Source organism: Meriones unguiculatus, chromosome 8 (assembly GCF_030254825.1).
Source record: "Meriones unguiculatus strain TT.TT164.6M chromosome 8, Bangor_MerUng_6.1, whole genome shotgun sequence".
Classification (NCBI taxonomy): domain Eukaryota; kingdom Metazoa; phylum Chordata; class Mammalia; order Rodentia; family Muridae; genus Meriones; species Meriones unguiculatus.
The window spans coordinates 14,722,872-14,737,266 of NC_083356.1; the positions used below are offsets into that span (position 1 = coordinate 14,722,872).

Here is a 14,395-nt window from a genome sequence, read left to right on the forward strand (position 1 = left end):
CTTCAGATCCTATGACCCCCATGGTCAGCATGTCCTTCTTCCTTCCTTTACCCGACCATCCGCCACAGCATACGTATGTCTATCCACACCAAATGCCCAGGCTTCCTGTAAATCCACCTTTAGGGAACATTCCCCTGCACTCCAGAACACGGGTGCCTATGCATACTGCCTGTGTGACCTCATACCTGGCCACCGCGGACACAAGAACTTCCCCCTTGACCAAAAGACAGAATCAAATAGCTCAGAAGACTCTGGGACTTGTCTGTTTCCACCGGTTCCAGACAGAAGAGACCCATCCACTCTGTCACATGTCTCCAAATGACCAGCATCTCCTTTGTGACCCCAAATTACTGCTCACTACAGCACAGTAACTCAAGCAGGTTTTCTCAGAGAAGCCCCAACGCCTTCACATCCATGCTCTTCCCTCAGGTGAATACCCCAGAGAACAAAGAAGCAGTGGAAAAGGCAGAGAACTTGTGCCCCAAACAAGATCTCTTAAGTATAAGGACCCTGTGTCCCGGGGCCTTCAGGGTACTATGTGGTGGTCTCCACCTCCCACAGCTGCCTGGCAGATGATACCAACTGAGGACAGCTCTCTGGAGGTGGAGGGGGGTGCCTGAAGGAAATGACTCACGCTTACAGGAAAGTTACCTCAATAGCAGGGGACCCCAGTCCCCACCCACTCATGAAGTTCCTAAAGCTCACCGAAGCTTTAGGAAAGACGGGTGTCCAGGAAGGGCCTGGGAGATCCAGCTGAGCAGGCTCACTCCCTACTGCTAGCAAAACCTCGCTAGTTTCTGTAAAGCAGCACCCGAAGTCAAGGGAGAACAATGTGTAGCAGGCCAGACGTGCTCCCAGGATCCAGGTAGCTCCCGGCGTCCCGGAGCTCAGAAACTGGGCAGGGAAGCTGCAGAATGTTGCAAGTCCTTCAACCTTGGGAACCTGGCGCTACAGAGAACAGTTGTAGGAATCTGCACCAGTACTTTCCAGGGCTCGGCGTTTCCTACCGAACCAGGGGAGCGCTAGCCAGGCAGGCAGGATGGTCTGTCGAGAAGAGCACCAGCAACCACCTACAGTAGGTGTTACCAGACCAGACTGAGCCCAGAGGCATCTGCCCTAGAGGGCAGAAGTTTCTAAGTGTCCACCGTCTGCTGCCTACCACTGCACACCAAACAAGCCAATGGAAAGATTCCCAAAGGGCCACCATGACCACAAGAGTCCAGTGTGTACTACACAAATCTCAACAGGGTCTAGAGAACTGGATGGGGCAACCTTGCAATCCAGAGGGGGCCAGGATGGCAAAGGAACCAGAACTTGAGTGGCTCTAGGCATTCTGCTGATGAAGAATTCCGCCCACCTAGCCTGAGTCTGGTGGGTACCAGGCCGAGTCTGGAAAGCAGCATGGGACCTGGGTGCAGTTTCACAGTCCTCACCCCCTTGACACCTTTGCTTCCCCAGCCCCCAATCCATTCAGTCCTGGCCTGCTCAGCACTGGCTTCAGCCAGGCTAACAAAGTGGAGCGCTGGTGCCACCTACCGAGGGTCGATGGCATGCGGGCAAGCGCAACTGCCACCGAGCTTTGCGGGGCAGGGGATGACAACTGCAGCCTGAGCTTGAGCCTGGGCTCCCAGACCACACCAGAGCTAGCCAGGCCCCAGCACACCCAAGCTCGCACCTAATAACGCGCCTCCCCTGAGCCCTGATGCACCAAGGGATGGCAGATCCAGCGCTGGGCTCCGGGAAGGCTCGTGCCACCGGCCACTCCGGCCCCGCAGAGCCTCGGCCCACCTCGCGGGCAGCCGTGGAAGGTGCTGGAAGCCGTATCACGCGCAGGGGCCGCGGCGAGCAGTGCGGGGTACCGCGCGCGCCGGGGACAATTACCTTCTTTGAGGAACTGCGCGTGAATCACCAGGACGAGGAAGCAGCAGAGCGCAGCCCCTGCGAGTGCCCAGAGAGCCTTCAGGAGCTGCATCGCGGAGTGCCAACTCGGCCGACGCCCCCGAAGTCGCGCAGCGAAGGTCCAGGCGCCGCATCAGCGCCCCGCTGGGTGCAGCCGCCGCGGCCGCCCGATCGCGCCCTCCATCCGCCGCCAACGCCGCGCTCCGCCGCGACTGGAGGCGCCACTCCGGGAGGCGATCTGTGTCTTTTGGGCAGGGGGAGGGGACGACGCGGGGGAGGGCTCCGGGGAGGGGGCGGGAGGGGGCGGGGAGGTTAGCAGAAAGTCTCGGGCCGCGGCGGCCGCGGCTCCGGCCACTCGGCCACCATCGCGCGCTGCGGGGCGCCGGGGGCCCGGGCGCGGGGGACTGGCCGCCGCGGCCCCATGAATCAGCCCCGCCGCCGCCCCCGGAGCCGCGCCGCCAGCAGGGCCCAGACCGGCCGCGGATTGCGCAACGGCCCGGCGGGCTTGGGGGGTCCGGCGCGGCCCCGGCGATGGTCGTCTGTAGCCCCGCGCCAGAGATCGGCGTCGCCTTCCTTCGCTGCTCTGCCGCCGCCGCCGCCTTCCCGGGCTCCGCCGCCGCAGCTGCCCGCTCTCACCCCGGCGGGGGGCTTAGGGGGCTGCTCCACCGCCGCTGCCGCCGCCGCGCAGAACCAGCCTCAGGGCCGGGGCTGCGCACCGCTCGCGGAGCTGCAGCACCATCGCCGCCGCCGGGGCCCGCACGGCCGGGCCGAGTCCGCCGCAGTCCAACTTGCACGGCCCGGAACCGCCGGGCCGGTCCCCTCGCCCGGGACGGTGCCGGCCTCCGCGCCCAGCCGGGAGAGAGCGCGCCTCCGCCGCCGCAGCCCGGACGAGACCGGGCCCAGCGCTGCCGCGAGCCGCCCGCGCTGGCTGGGGACGCCGGGGGCGACGCTGAGGGTGGCCGCGCCGACAGGTGGGGCCGGAGACGCTGCGCGCCTCGCCGCCCGCGGGACGCCGCTGCTCCGGTGCTGGTGGCGCGCGCCCGCCGCTCGGCTCGGAGTCCCTGCGAGCTGCGGCGGGAACGGGAGCGCGGCGTGGGTTTCGGTCGGCCCAGGCGGCCAGGCCGCGCTGCCTCGGACTGTGGCCCGCGCCTGCCGCCGTCTGTGCAGCGCCCGGGCCGCCGAGCTGCCGATGCGCACTGGGCCGCGGAGGGGACCCCGGGGACCCGGCCGCCCTGCAGCGCCCCCGTCTGGTGTGCCGGCGGGTCAGGTGGGGCTGGTCCAGTAGAAAACTGCGGGTCGGGCTCCACCTAGGTGCGTTATGGCCTCACTGCAGAGCGCCGGGGTTGGCGCCGGGAGTCGGAAAGTGAGCCCAGCCCCCAACCGGTTCCTACCCTAGGTCCTGGGAAGAATGCGGAACCAGAATGAGGACCGGAGGGCGGATGTGCTGCTAGATGGGTTCGGAGCAGGCTGCTCTCGGTGGGTGGTTCCGAGGGGGCTGAAAACTGCACAGGCGACCAGAAACACACACCCTTCCCACCACCCCATTGCATCCTAGGCCTCATGTGTGCCAGCCTATAGCCAGCTTGCAGGACTCCCAATGGCACAGGCACAGGAGATGCCCACAGCCTGGCCCAGAAGAGGCCAGCAGGCATTTCCCTGCCACCGCCTCCATTCTTCAGCAAGGAAGAGCCGGTATTTGCATCTGGAGGCCCAGAGCTAGAGGCAGTGTTGTCCATTATAGGGGGTCCCTCCATCCTAACAGCACCAGCGCCAGCACGGTAGGCCTGAGGCACTTTAATCTGAATCGAATTTCAAATGCCCAGCTCTGAGCTTTGGGTAGGAACCAGGGACGTGTGCTTAGCCTGTGTGTCATGCAGGGGTGGAGCTGAAGGGGGTCTGGGGCTCACCTGCTTCACATAAAGGCATCTTTCTCTCTGCACAAGTGTATAGGTGACATGGGAGAAAAGAGGCCAATTCTGAAGGGCTCTTAGAGGTCAGATATGTCAAACCTCTTAGGGTGCAGGTGGGGAAACTGAGGTCTGTAGTAGCAGTGTGACCAACACCATTATGGGGAGACCCTGCCAGCCACCAAACTTGATACTGTCTGTCTGACCAGACTCTACTACGCCCACACCTGGGCAGAAGAGGGACTACTGGAAAGCAATTTGTCTCTTACTGGCTGCCAACACCCCTCTCTCACCCCTGAAGATAGCTAGGAGAGACATGAGTTAGTTAGACCTTCCTCCCCACCCCCAACCTGGAGGTGGCCCAGCCTTGCAACAGCTGAACAACTCAACAATTCAGGATCTACCAGGGGAAGGACCGGACAGTCTCTTGTGCAGTTCCCTGGAGCCCCTGCATCAAATAACTACCCCCCACTTCACCCAGTTACATATTCCTACACATCTTCCAACAAAGCCATCCAAGTGGCAGCCTCAGGATCCTGCCCTGTCCATCTTGGGAAGTCTGACCTCATCAAGGTCGCTGGCCTACACACCTCACCTAAAACAGCATGCTCTACTTCAGAGGGCCCAGAGTCTGGAAGGTGCTCATCACACACACACACACACACACACACACACACACACACACACACACAGACTTGGCCCCAAAGAGACCGCAATCAGGAGAGAAGGCCCACCCATGACACATCAATCAGTTACACATTATTTGAAATCCTGAAAACTGATCACTATCAGAAAAGAACTAGCCATTTAAAGAATCCTTCTGCAAACTGAATTTATAAAAGAAAAAGAGTTCCAAAAGAGATGCATGGCCCACCAATTAATTCATTTCTACTGGATAGAATGTGTGTCTATCTCCACTTCTGAGGACCTCAAGGATCCTTCCCCAGGTGTCAAGACCTCCTGCTGGACTGGCAGGAGGTACTGCTGGTGCCCTTCACAGAAACCACAGGTGAAAAGCAGAGAGCCTGTGTCTGGCGACCAGAGGAGCAGGTGCACTGTTTAAACTGAGGAGCCCATTGGGCATTTGGCTTGGAGCAGCAGCAGGTTCACCTGACTACAGGAAGCCACCACGCCAGGGGCGGTGGACACAAAGGAAAAGGCCCTTTAAAACAACTCATTAGACTGTGACAGGATGAAGATCAAAAGCTGGGAGGCCAGGGAAATCCTGGTGCTGAGAGCTGGACAGAGGAGAGGAGTCATCTGAAACATGCCCCTTCCTCCAGCCACAGCACCCGGGATGCTGAAGGGTTGGCACCATTGGAGGGGTCTGCTGATAGAACGGTGGTTAGGCAAAGAGCTGCATCACCAAAGATGCACGTGAGCAAACCCCTCTACCCCAGTAGTTGCTGCTGCTGGGAGGATTAGCTGAAGATGCCATGGTATGCTGCTCAAAGAGAGGACAGTCCCCACATGCCTTATGCCTGAGATACAGGAACCCAGATTGCCGGGGGGGGGGGGTAGGGGGTGGATTTTATTTTACGTGTCTCTAGGCAGAAGTGAACATTACCTTCAATTAGACACGTGGGCAGTAAACACAATAGTTTAGCTGTGACTGTGACTTTGTCACCAACAGAAATCACAGGTATTTTCATATCCAGTTACAGATCTATGGCTATCACAGCATATTGCTTATGTTCACCATTATTTCAAATTACAGTCATTCTACAGCTAGGCTTTTTATGTAATGCTTTAATAAAGATGCAAACATACCCCTGTATCAAAATGGGTTTTATTTTTTTAACATTTGATAACTACATTTAATATAATTGGCTTTCTTGGTAATCTTGTGTATGTTTATATTATTCTTAAGACGGGTTCCATAGACTTCAGCAGTTAGCCAATTATGTCCATGACCCCTGCCCTCAAGGGAAAGCCAGGGCTGCATACATAACTGGTGTGGAATGGGTTGGGATGGAGGGAGGACCTCTATGCAACACGGCCCAAACGTTGAGGTACCACAGTGAGCTGGATGTGAAACCCACCAAGCCAGTGCATTCAGGAGGGGGCTGCTTGCCCCTAGGCTCTGTGCCCACTTCCAAAGAGGCTTCACACACACACACACACACACACACACACACACATTATTTCTAGAGAACGCAGACAGCACACTAGAGAGTAAAGTCACACAGTATCCCCTGACCAGTCACTGCCTACTGACCCCTCTATGTGCACTTGACAAATTCTATACCCTGATCATCGCTGTACACTGTCCAGTTCTGGCTCTTATACATTCTAACCAGTCACTGCACACTGACCATTTATCCTGTGCTGACAAATAACAACACCCTGACCATTTACTGTATTCTGACCATTTCCTGCATACTGACCAGTCACTGCCCTCTGGCTGTATAACTCCAGGTTTCCTCCTCCCCCCCCCCCCCCCATGTAATAGGGCCTGACAGACTGGATCACCAGGTGTTTATAGAAAGCCAGGGCAGAATAGAGGAGGGAGGCTGAAGACATACATTCCACATCTAACTCCAAGAGGGCAGAAATAATTCAGGGAAGACTAAAGGAACCACAATAACCCTAAATTTCATCATGCTGAAAACACAAGGAACCACAGTCGCTACCAAACAAAACCAGGAGAAAAGAAAGGCTTCAAATGAACGTGGCGGTCGGGTCTTAAAAGGATGCAGGGGTGTGTTATGTGGTAAAATGGGCAGAAACGAAGGTCAGGTGTGTAGAGTAGTCATCAAAGCCTGGAGAGTGAAGCCCACAGAGGGGGAGCAAAGGCAAGGCCTCGGAGTGTAACAGTGTGGAGAGGGTATCTCAGGTGTTCAAGTTTCCTATTAGAAATCCCAAAGTCAGGAAAGAGAACAAAGAAGGGGAAGTTGTAAGGAATGGAAGGGCTTGTGGTATTCTAAACATACCTGATGGGCCTACCCAGAGCCAAGCAGCCCTGAAGCCCTGTAAAATCAAAAAGAACAATAAGGCAGTTCTGACCCATCGAATCTGAGGTAAAGGGAGAATGGGCTCCTGTTCAGCAATGTTGGCTATCCCTTGAGAGCAGAGCAGTGTCCTCCCGTGCTGGTGGGGAAAGACACCTCACCAAGAGTGCTGACGAGCCTCTCTGTCCAGAGCAGGCAGCCAAAGGAACCTTCTCACCCACACTCACACAGAAAGCTGGTGGGGGCTCCAGCAGAGAAAGGAACCATGGGAGAAAAGATAGCCAGGAGACTTATGAGATGCAGAGAAGGGGTCCTGCAGAATATGCATGGAGAGGCACTGGGCCCTGAAATTGGGAAGAATCTCCACCAACCGGCAAGATCTTTACAGTAAAATACCACGTCTCTCTCTCTTTCTCTCTCTATGTGGTTCTAGTCACTGATCTCTTCTATGGGAAGCTACACAGATGGAACAGGACCACGAATTCTCCGTTTCTACACAAGTCTTAAAACCAGCTAGCAGACAAATTTCGGGGGTGGGGGAAGATACCATCTAGCTAAAACATAGAGTCCTAAACTTCGATCATTAAAGATACATGTGCTCAGAGGCTGCGGGGGACGGCTCAGTGGATAACAGCCCTTGCTCTACAAGCAAGCTTCAGCATGTTTGGAAGCACGGAAAGGTGCATCCTGAGAGCTTCCTCTTCACAGGGAACCCCGTTCTCAAGGGAATAAAGTGTAGAGGGATAGAGAAGGATACCCTAGGTCCTGCTCTGGCCTTGGCATGCATACGTATGGGCATATATGCACATGGGTATGCACACATACAGGCTTATGTGTATACAGCACACACAAACCACACAATATGCATACAACATAATATAGTTATACATATGAATGAAAATGAATGAATGAATGAATGAATGAATGAAATAAACAAGTGGGTGTGGCTTGCTTGAACACTGAGTTGGACAGAGAGCCAGGGGAAGGCAGGGCAAGAAGAAAAGAGATCTAGGCTGGCTCAGGGAGGTGCCTGCCCACAAACACAGGCCTGGGGAAATAGGGAATGTGGGATAAATGAGGAAGGTAGATTTCTACAGGGCGCTACCCTTAGTGAACTGGGTTCAAGGTGGGGGAAGACATATGCCCAATCGCCCAGCAGATGCTGCAGCCCCGAGGTGGAAGGATGCGTCAGCTTAGCCATGCAACACAGACTGCACCTCTCAGAGGTCCAGGCCCTGTACACACAAGGGACCAATGAATAAATGCAGATGCATGTAAGCTTGGACATGAGGAGCTGGCTTGCTCCCACCCAACAGGCTATCCAATTTGATATGGAGGCACGCACATGCTTACAAGCAGCTCACGTGCCTTGTGCTCCTGTATAGGTGTGTCTGTAGCAATGTGTATGTCTACAGGTGTGCAGTCGCAAGTTCCTGTACCTGCCCACATGTCTATGTGTGGACTGATGATCCACAAATGATTTAGTTTGGTTTTCTTATAGGCTCACTAGGCACATGTATCTAGGTGTATTCCTGTGTTTGCTGCTGTGGCTACTGTTTGTGTTGGGGAGAGGCCTGTGTTCATCCCTATTACATCTATCTGTGCATGTATGTGCCACCGTACTTTCTCTAGAAAAAACACTCAGATACTTCAAACAGGCATTCCCTGGTGACTCGAGATGTTGCCTCACAACAACTGTATGTCGGCATCAGTGGGATAAACGTTCCTTGTACCTACCCTATCCATCCACCCACTCCTGCCCCTCTTGCTCTCCTGGGCACTGGGTGTGTGTACGTGTCGGGGGCAGACTTAGAAAGCAATCTGGCACACAGAAAGCAGGAAATTCTTGGTGCATCAACACGGTATCTGCGCAACCACTGTGGGCGGGGTAGTTGGGGAGGTCATTCTGCAGGTATCTGCAGGTATCTGCAGCACACACAAAGGAAAGAACACAAAGCCCCATCACTCCACAGTGCACTGACTTAGACACCCATCCAACAAGACCATTTTCCAATCCATGGCATCCAGGTCCATCTTCAGGCTGGCCAAGCTTGCAAAGCAGCTTTGGAGAGGATGGCACAGACATAGTTCAGTTCTGGTAGTTTAATTTTATCTCCAGACTGTGTGTTAGTGGAGCTGATATGTTGGCCACTATGAAGGAGCCTCAAAACAACTGGACACTTATCTTCTGTAGGAGCCAGCTGTCCCATTTCAGGGTCCATATCCAAAGGAAAGACATCAGCTGATCAAGGAGATATCATCATGCCTATGTGCCTGAAGCCCTGTTCATGGCGGCTGAGATTCGGACTTAGCCTTGGAGGACACAGACTCATGAATGGAATAAGAAATCAAGGAAGAAAGGTGTGTGTGTGTGTGTGTGTGTGTGTGTGTGTGTGTGTGTGTGTGAAAGAGAGAGTTGTATATTAGTGTAGATATATTAGCATATTAACATATGTATAAGTATTGATTCGTATGTAAATGGTGGAACACAATTCATCCTGGAGAAAGACATTTGGGACAAAATGAATGGGGCTGGAAAACAATGTACTAAATGAAATCACCTAGGCACAGAGAAGAACATGGTCCTTGCCCACTTGAGTATAATAAAGTTGACCTCATTGAAGTAGCTAGTGAAATGTGCTTGTCAATGGCAGGAGAAGGCAGAGATGGGGTGGAGGAAGGATAGGTGCTGAGCCACAGACAGAAGCAGAAAATTCAGATGAGCTGAGACACAGCAAGGTGGTCTCAGAGGAGACTGGTGTACTATGTATTTCAAAACAGCTAGATGGGAGGATCTGTTGTATGCCCAGCACAAAGAAGTGACAATTTCTGGGGTACTAGGCATGCCAATACCCCGACTTGGTTATTTCACAGTCACAGCTGGTATAACATCACAAGACACATGACCAAACAAAAGTAAACATTGCTTTGTTGAGAAAGCCTTCCCAGCTGGCTTTGAACTTGTTATTGCCTCTTATTATATCAAACAGTGAAACGAATAACTTTGGTCTAAAATATATCATTTCTGACAGCTTCATAGGGCTTCATCTAAATCTCAATCCTCCCCTGTAACGGTTAATTTTTTTCAACTAGGCTGCCTTTGGGGATCACCGAGGAGACATGTATCTGGTCATGCATTTCCTGGGATGTTTAAATGAGAAGGAAAGACCTGTTCTGAACATGGGCTGGGATTTTGGACTGAATGAGAAGGGAAATGAGGAAGCTAGCTAAGTACAACCGTTCCTCCTTCCCAGCTTCCTGACTTCGGAAGCAGTGTGACCTCAAGTCCGGCCCACACACTGCCCCTGCTATGACGGACTATACCCTTAAACCATCAGTCAAGCCCTTTCTTCCTTTAGCTGTTTTCGTCAGGAATTTTGTCACAGTAAGGAATGAAGTTACACACACCCGAAGACTGCAAGGCTGGAGCCAGGCTCAGAAATGCAGTGGCCATACCAGGGGTCTACTGAGCAAAGGGGATGAAGTGAGGGAGGCCCCTAGCATACTCCCCACCCTCCAGCAACAGGGGCCACACAGCATCATCAGATGTTAGCCAGCCCCTGCCACCTGCCCCAGTCCCCTGCCCTATCTTCCCCAGAGAGCCTCTTTCCAGAAGCCTCCCTAGTCATGTCGCTAGTGTTGGAAGGGGAGAAACAAAACATCTTCTCTCCAGTGCACCCCCAGTTTGGTACTCAGGTCTCCTGTCAATGAACAGGCAGGCATGCAACAAGACTCAGCTTCTCCTTCAGAGAAAAGATAGGAATGCCACACAGTCCCCCCCCCCCCCCCTCCACACACACACACCTCTCCTGAGCACTGAGCCCTCAGCACAGGGTGCTGCTCCATTCAGCCTCCAGGTCTTACTTGGTGAAGCCTTCAGGTCACTATGCAGGTGGGGAGGCAGACCCTGCCCTGGTTGAGCCTAATATTCTTCACTTCCAAACCTAGACTAGGGCTACTTTTTTTTTTTCTGCCCGAGACAGAACAAGCCCCACTCCACCCCACCCCAGCACCATTTTAAAGGCATCCCGCAAGTGGTTGTGCCTAGAGCTGGCTGTCTAAAAAGAAAAGGCTTGTTGCACAGCATTTGCCAATGTTGAAGTGGTGGGCACAACCAGCAAGGCCTCCAGCTAGCTATATTTGGGTGCCCAGCCTACCCTTCAGAAGGACACATAAGTTCTGGTGACAACTGGAACAGTCATCCAGCTGTTGCTGCAAACACAGGCATGAGCCACAGCCCACACAGTATTTAAAACCATCTTTCCCAGGATTCTTGGCACCGACTGGCACTCTCACCATCCTATGCACCATTCCCAACCTAACCTGGGAGAGGCCTTGCAGTTTCAAGTAACTTTCTGTTGCATGTCCCCAAATCTCCTCAGGCTCAAGAGTCTATACCCCAACCCAGGAATACAATGTCTGTGATATTCCAGAGACCCTTCTGGAGTCATTTTCGGTCTCACAGTTCTCAGTAGCCCACTGCAGGGGTGTAAAAAATGAGCACTCTAAGATAGAGGTACCTGTCCCCAATATCCAGCAAATTTTCATCTCTGTTCCCCTTCTGGTTAACTCTGAATTCAGAACAGCCTATGCCCATCATTGGCTCTGCCCATGAGAGCTACCTACCTGCCCTCTACCACCCAGATAGAAAAAGTGAGTGCTGGAGAGATGTTGGGAGGGCAATGTGATCAGAGATGTCTGACCTGGCACTGGGAATGTCCTCTTTGGTCACCTCAGCCTCACATAAGACTCATCACTGGATCCTGGCTACTTTGGGAAGAGACCACGGCACACTGTAAGCTTCAAAGTCGGTTTTCATCCTTTCTTTCCATTTTGCATAAATATAAGAGGCAGAGTACTGTCCCAAGAGAGATCTCTGGGCACGTTCTAAAAGCACACTATTCCAGAAAGCAATAGTGTCCAGTCACCCAAACCAGGAACTTCTGCCTTAGCTTGTGTTCCTTCTGTATAAAAGTCTAGTAGGGCTTGTTCTGAGATGTGATCAACCCTTGATACCCTAAGGTAAATTCCAGATTTTCCCTCCAGTGTAGAAGAGACAAAAAGGGGAAGAGGAAAAGTTAACAGTTGTTTGAAGAGGAGGAAACTATGACTGGAGGCGAGGTGGAGACAGGAGAGGGTATATGACTTCTCAGGCTGATCAGATGCTAGCTGCTATCAAAAGGCCTATGGGCTTCACCTACAGCTGAGGACAGCTTCCTGCCAGCAAGAGCTTGGGACTTGCACTCTCCCTTTTGTGTCTGCACCCCCCTTATATCTTCAGAAAACGGAGGCATGACCTGAATGAGTCATCTTGTGGACACCCACATGCCGGGGCATGGTTGCTCACAGTGGGCTGGACACTCCAGCCTTTGGGAAGCTCCAGTGGCTGAATCCTACCCCAGTCTATGCTCACACCTCACCCTGTCATTGACCTGTTCAAGCTGGTCTTCTGTTCAACACCCATCCTGAGACTCAGAGCCATACCCATCTGGCATACCTGCACCCGACTCCAGATCTAGATTTCCCTCAGCTCTAATTGCACATGTAGCATTTTGCCCCAGAGAGGCCATCAACCAGGGAGGATTGAGAGTATGACTCAGGAGGAGGGTGTGGGAGGAGGCATTGTGGAAAGCAGACACACCCTCCTCTTCTTAGGTTGCCTGCTTTTCTCGGTCCTCAGCCTGTCTTTTATACCAATGTCTGTGATGTCTTTAGCCCAGACCCATGGCAGTTCCCGAATTCCTTTCCTTAGAAGGCTTATCTTCTCTCTGCACAAGAGCTCACACTTCATCCAAACCCAATAGATCCCCTCTGTCCAAAGTAAAGATTGTCTTTAAAGCTTTTCCTTCTTCTTCTTTTTAAACTAAGGCTCAGAGGAAGCCACTTGGCTCTTGCTGACCCTGGTCCTCAAAACAGATGTGCAGATGTGTGTACATGAGGACCTCCTCTCAGCACTTAAAGACCAGGTAGAAAACAGGATTGCTGGCCCAAGTTATGCTACAGCCTGCTTTTGAATAAAAATTCTTCCCCATTCAAATGTCTTGAGGAAATATAACACAACCAAATATGTGTGAACCATGCATACAGAAGCTGTGGGGCACAAAGAAAGAAAAGTCCTCTCCACACAGACAGCAAAGCCTTGGAAACAACACTATGCTCTTCCAAGGGAAAGGTTGGGTACAGGGTTACCCAATGCAGAAGCAGAAGAATAAACTCAGCTTATTCGTATCAACAGGCACGAAATCTCTAAGCCACAGTGAGTCAAACATGTGCCTCAGAGCCACAGGGTTGCAGAAACCCAGACAAGATGTACCAGACTGTGGAGGGACAGAGAAGCCCATAGTCTGGGGTAAGATTCACATACTTGCCCAACCATGTTATCAATGCAGCCTCCTGTATCCAAGGGTCCCCTCATTCTGAGGGAACTGGGACTTGGGGGCTCATAACCTGCTTAAAGCTTATAGCTATATCTGAAGCTGAGCATGGTGGCACACACTCAGAAGCCCAGCACTTGGGAGAGAGAGGGAGCCAGATCTCTGTGAGCTCAAGGCCAGCCTGGTATATATAAGGAATTTCAGGCTAGCCAGTGAGGTGGAAGAGAGTTGGACAAATCTGAGTCAAATGGGCAGATTGCACTTCTCTCAGAAGAGGTCAAAACATCTTCATAGATCTCTACAGGTCTCCATTCACTCACCTACCGATCCATCTACCTGTCCATCCTCTAACCATGTCTTTATTGATCAACTCATCCATCTATCAATCCACTCACCCATAATCCATCTACCAACCCAATTACCCATCCATCTACTACCTATTATCTATCTACCCATTCATTCATCATCTATACATCCATTGACCTATCCACAAATCCCACCAACTGCCCATCTACCAATCCATTTATTAACCCAACCACACATCCATTTATTCTGCATCTGTCATCCATCTACCAATCTATTAATCCATCTACCCATCCATCAACCTAACTGTCCATCTACCAGTCCATTTGTCCATCCATCCACCCATCTATCCCCTCACTGTTGTGTAGCTGCTCTTTTCCATCTGAAATTAATGATTCCTTCCTGGGGTGAGACAGGAGATGCATAAAACTCGGGGAGCTAAGAAAACTTAGGAGGATCAGGAAGCTCAGAAACTTTTAAGGCCCTTCCCCAAAGTTTTTGTAAACATCAAATGACTGCCAGGGGAAAGGCGACTCTATGGTGGACCTGCCTGCAGGTTGGGCAGGTATCCTCCAGGGATGATGTTTGCATGGGATGTAGTGTTCAGGGCCATACTCTCGCCTGTGCTGGATGATGTGGATACTCTTGAGTCACTCATTCTCCTGTAAGTGACTCTAAGAAATTCGTTGCCTCAACAGGCTAGCCTGTATGGTTGGCGCCCTATCAGGGATGAGTAGCTCATATTTCTCTAGAAATCACACAGCATCCATCAACCCACTAGTCCAGCTACCCATCTACTCATCTTTCCATTTATGCTCCTATCCGTCCTCCACCAACCCCTTCTTTCTCTCCACCCATCAACCCTCCCACTCATACACTCACCTTCCCAGGGTTTGCCTAAGTGCTTGGGGCAGTTTTTGCCTTGCAGGACAAGCCCTGTGGCAAGGGCAATATACAGTTA

At 52.5% G+C, this 14,395-nt stretch overlaps 1 protein-coding gene across 5 annotated transcripts in view; it reads right to left on the minus strand.

Annotated features, from left to right (window-relative positions):
• The window catches only part of Tafa5 (TAFA chemokine like family member 5), a 214,351-nt gene that overhangs the window by 136,737 nt on the left and 63,219 nt on the right, over window positions 1-14,395 (minus strand). Inside the window, exon 1 of one of the 5 annotated variants that reach the window (XM_021644105.2) lies at window positions 1,882-3,516. The exons of 3 other annotated variants lie outside the window; for them this stretch is intronic. In XM_021644105.2, the coding sequence (XP_021499780.1) occupies window positions 1,882-1,972 (91 nt within the window). In that variant the 5' untranslated portion in view covers window positions 1,973-3,516. Of the gene's footprint in view, window positions 1-1,881; window positions 3,517-14,395 lie in introns of those variants that run through there. One more of the 5 variants, XM_021644106.2, reaches the window with a different exon arrangement.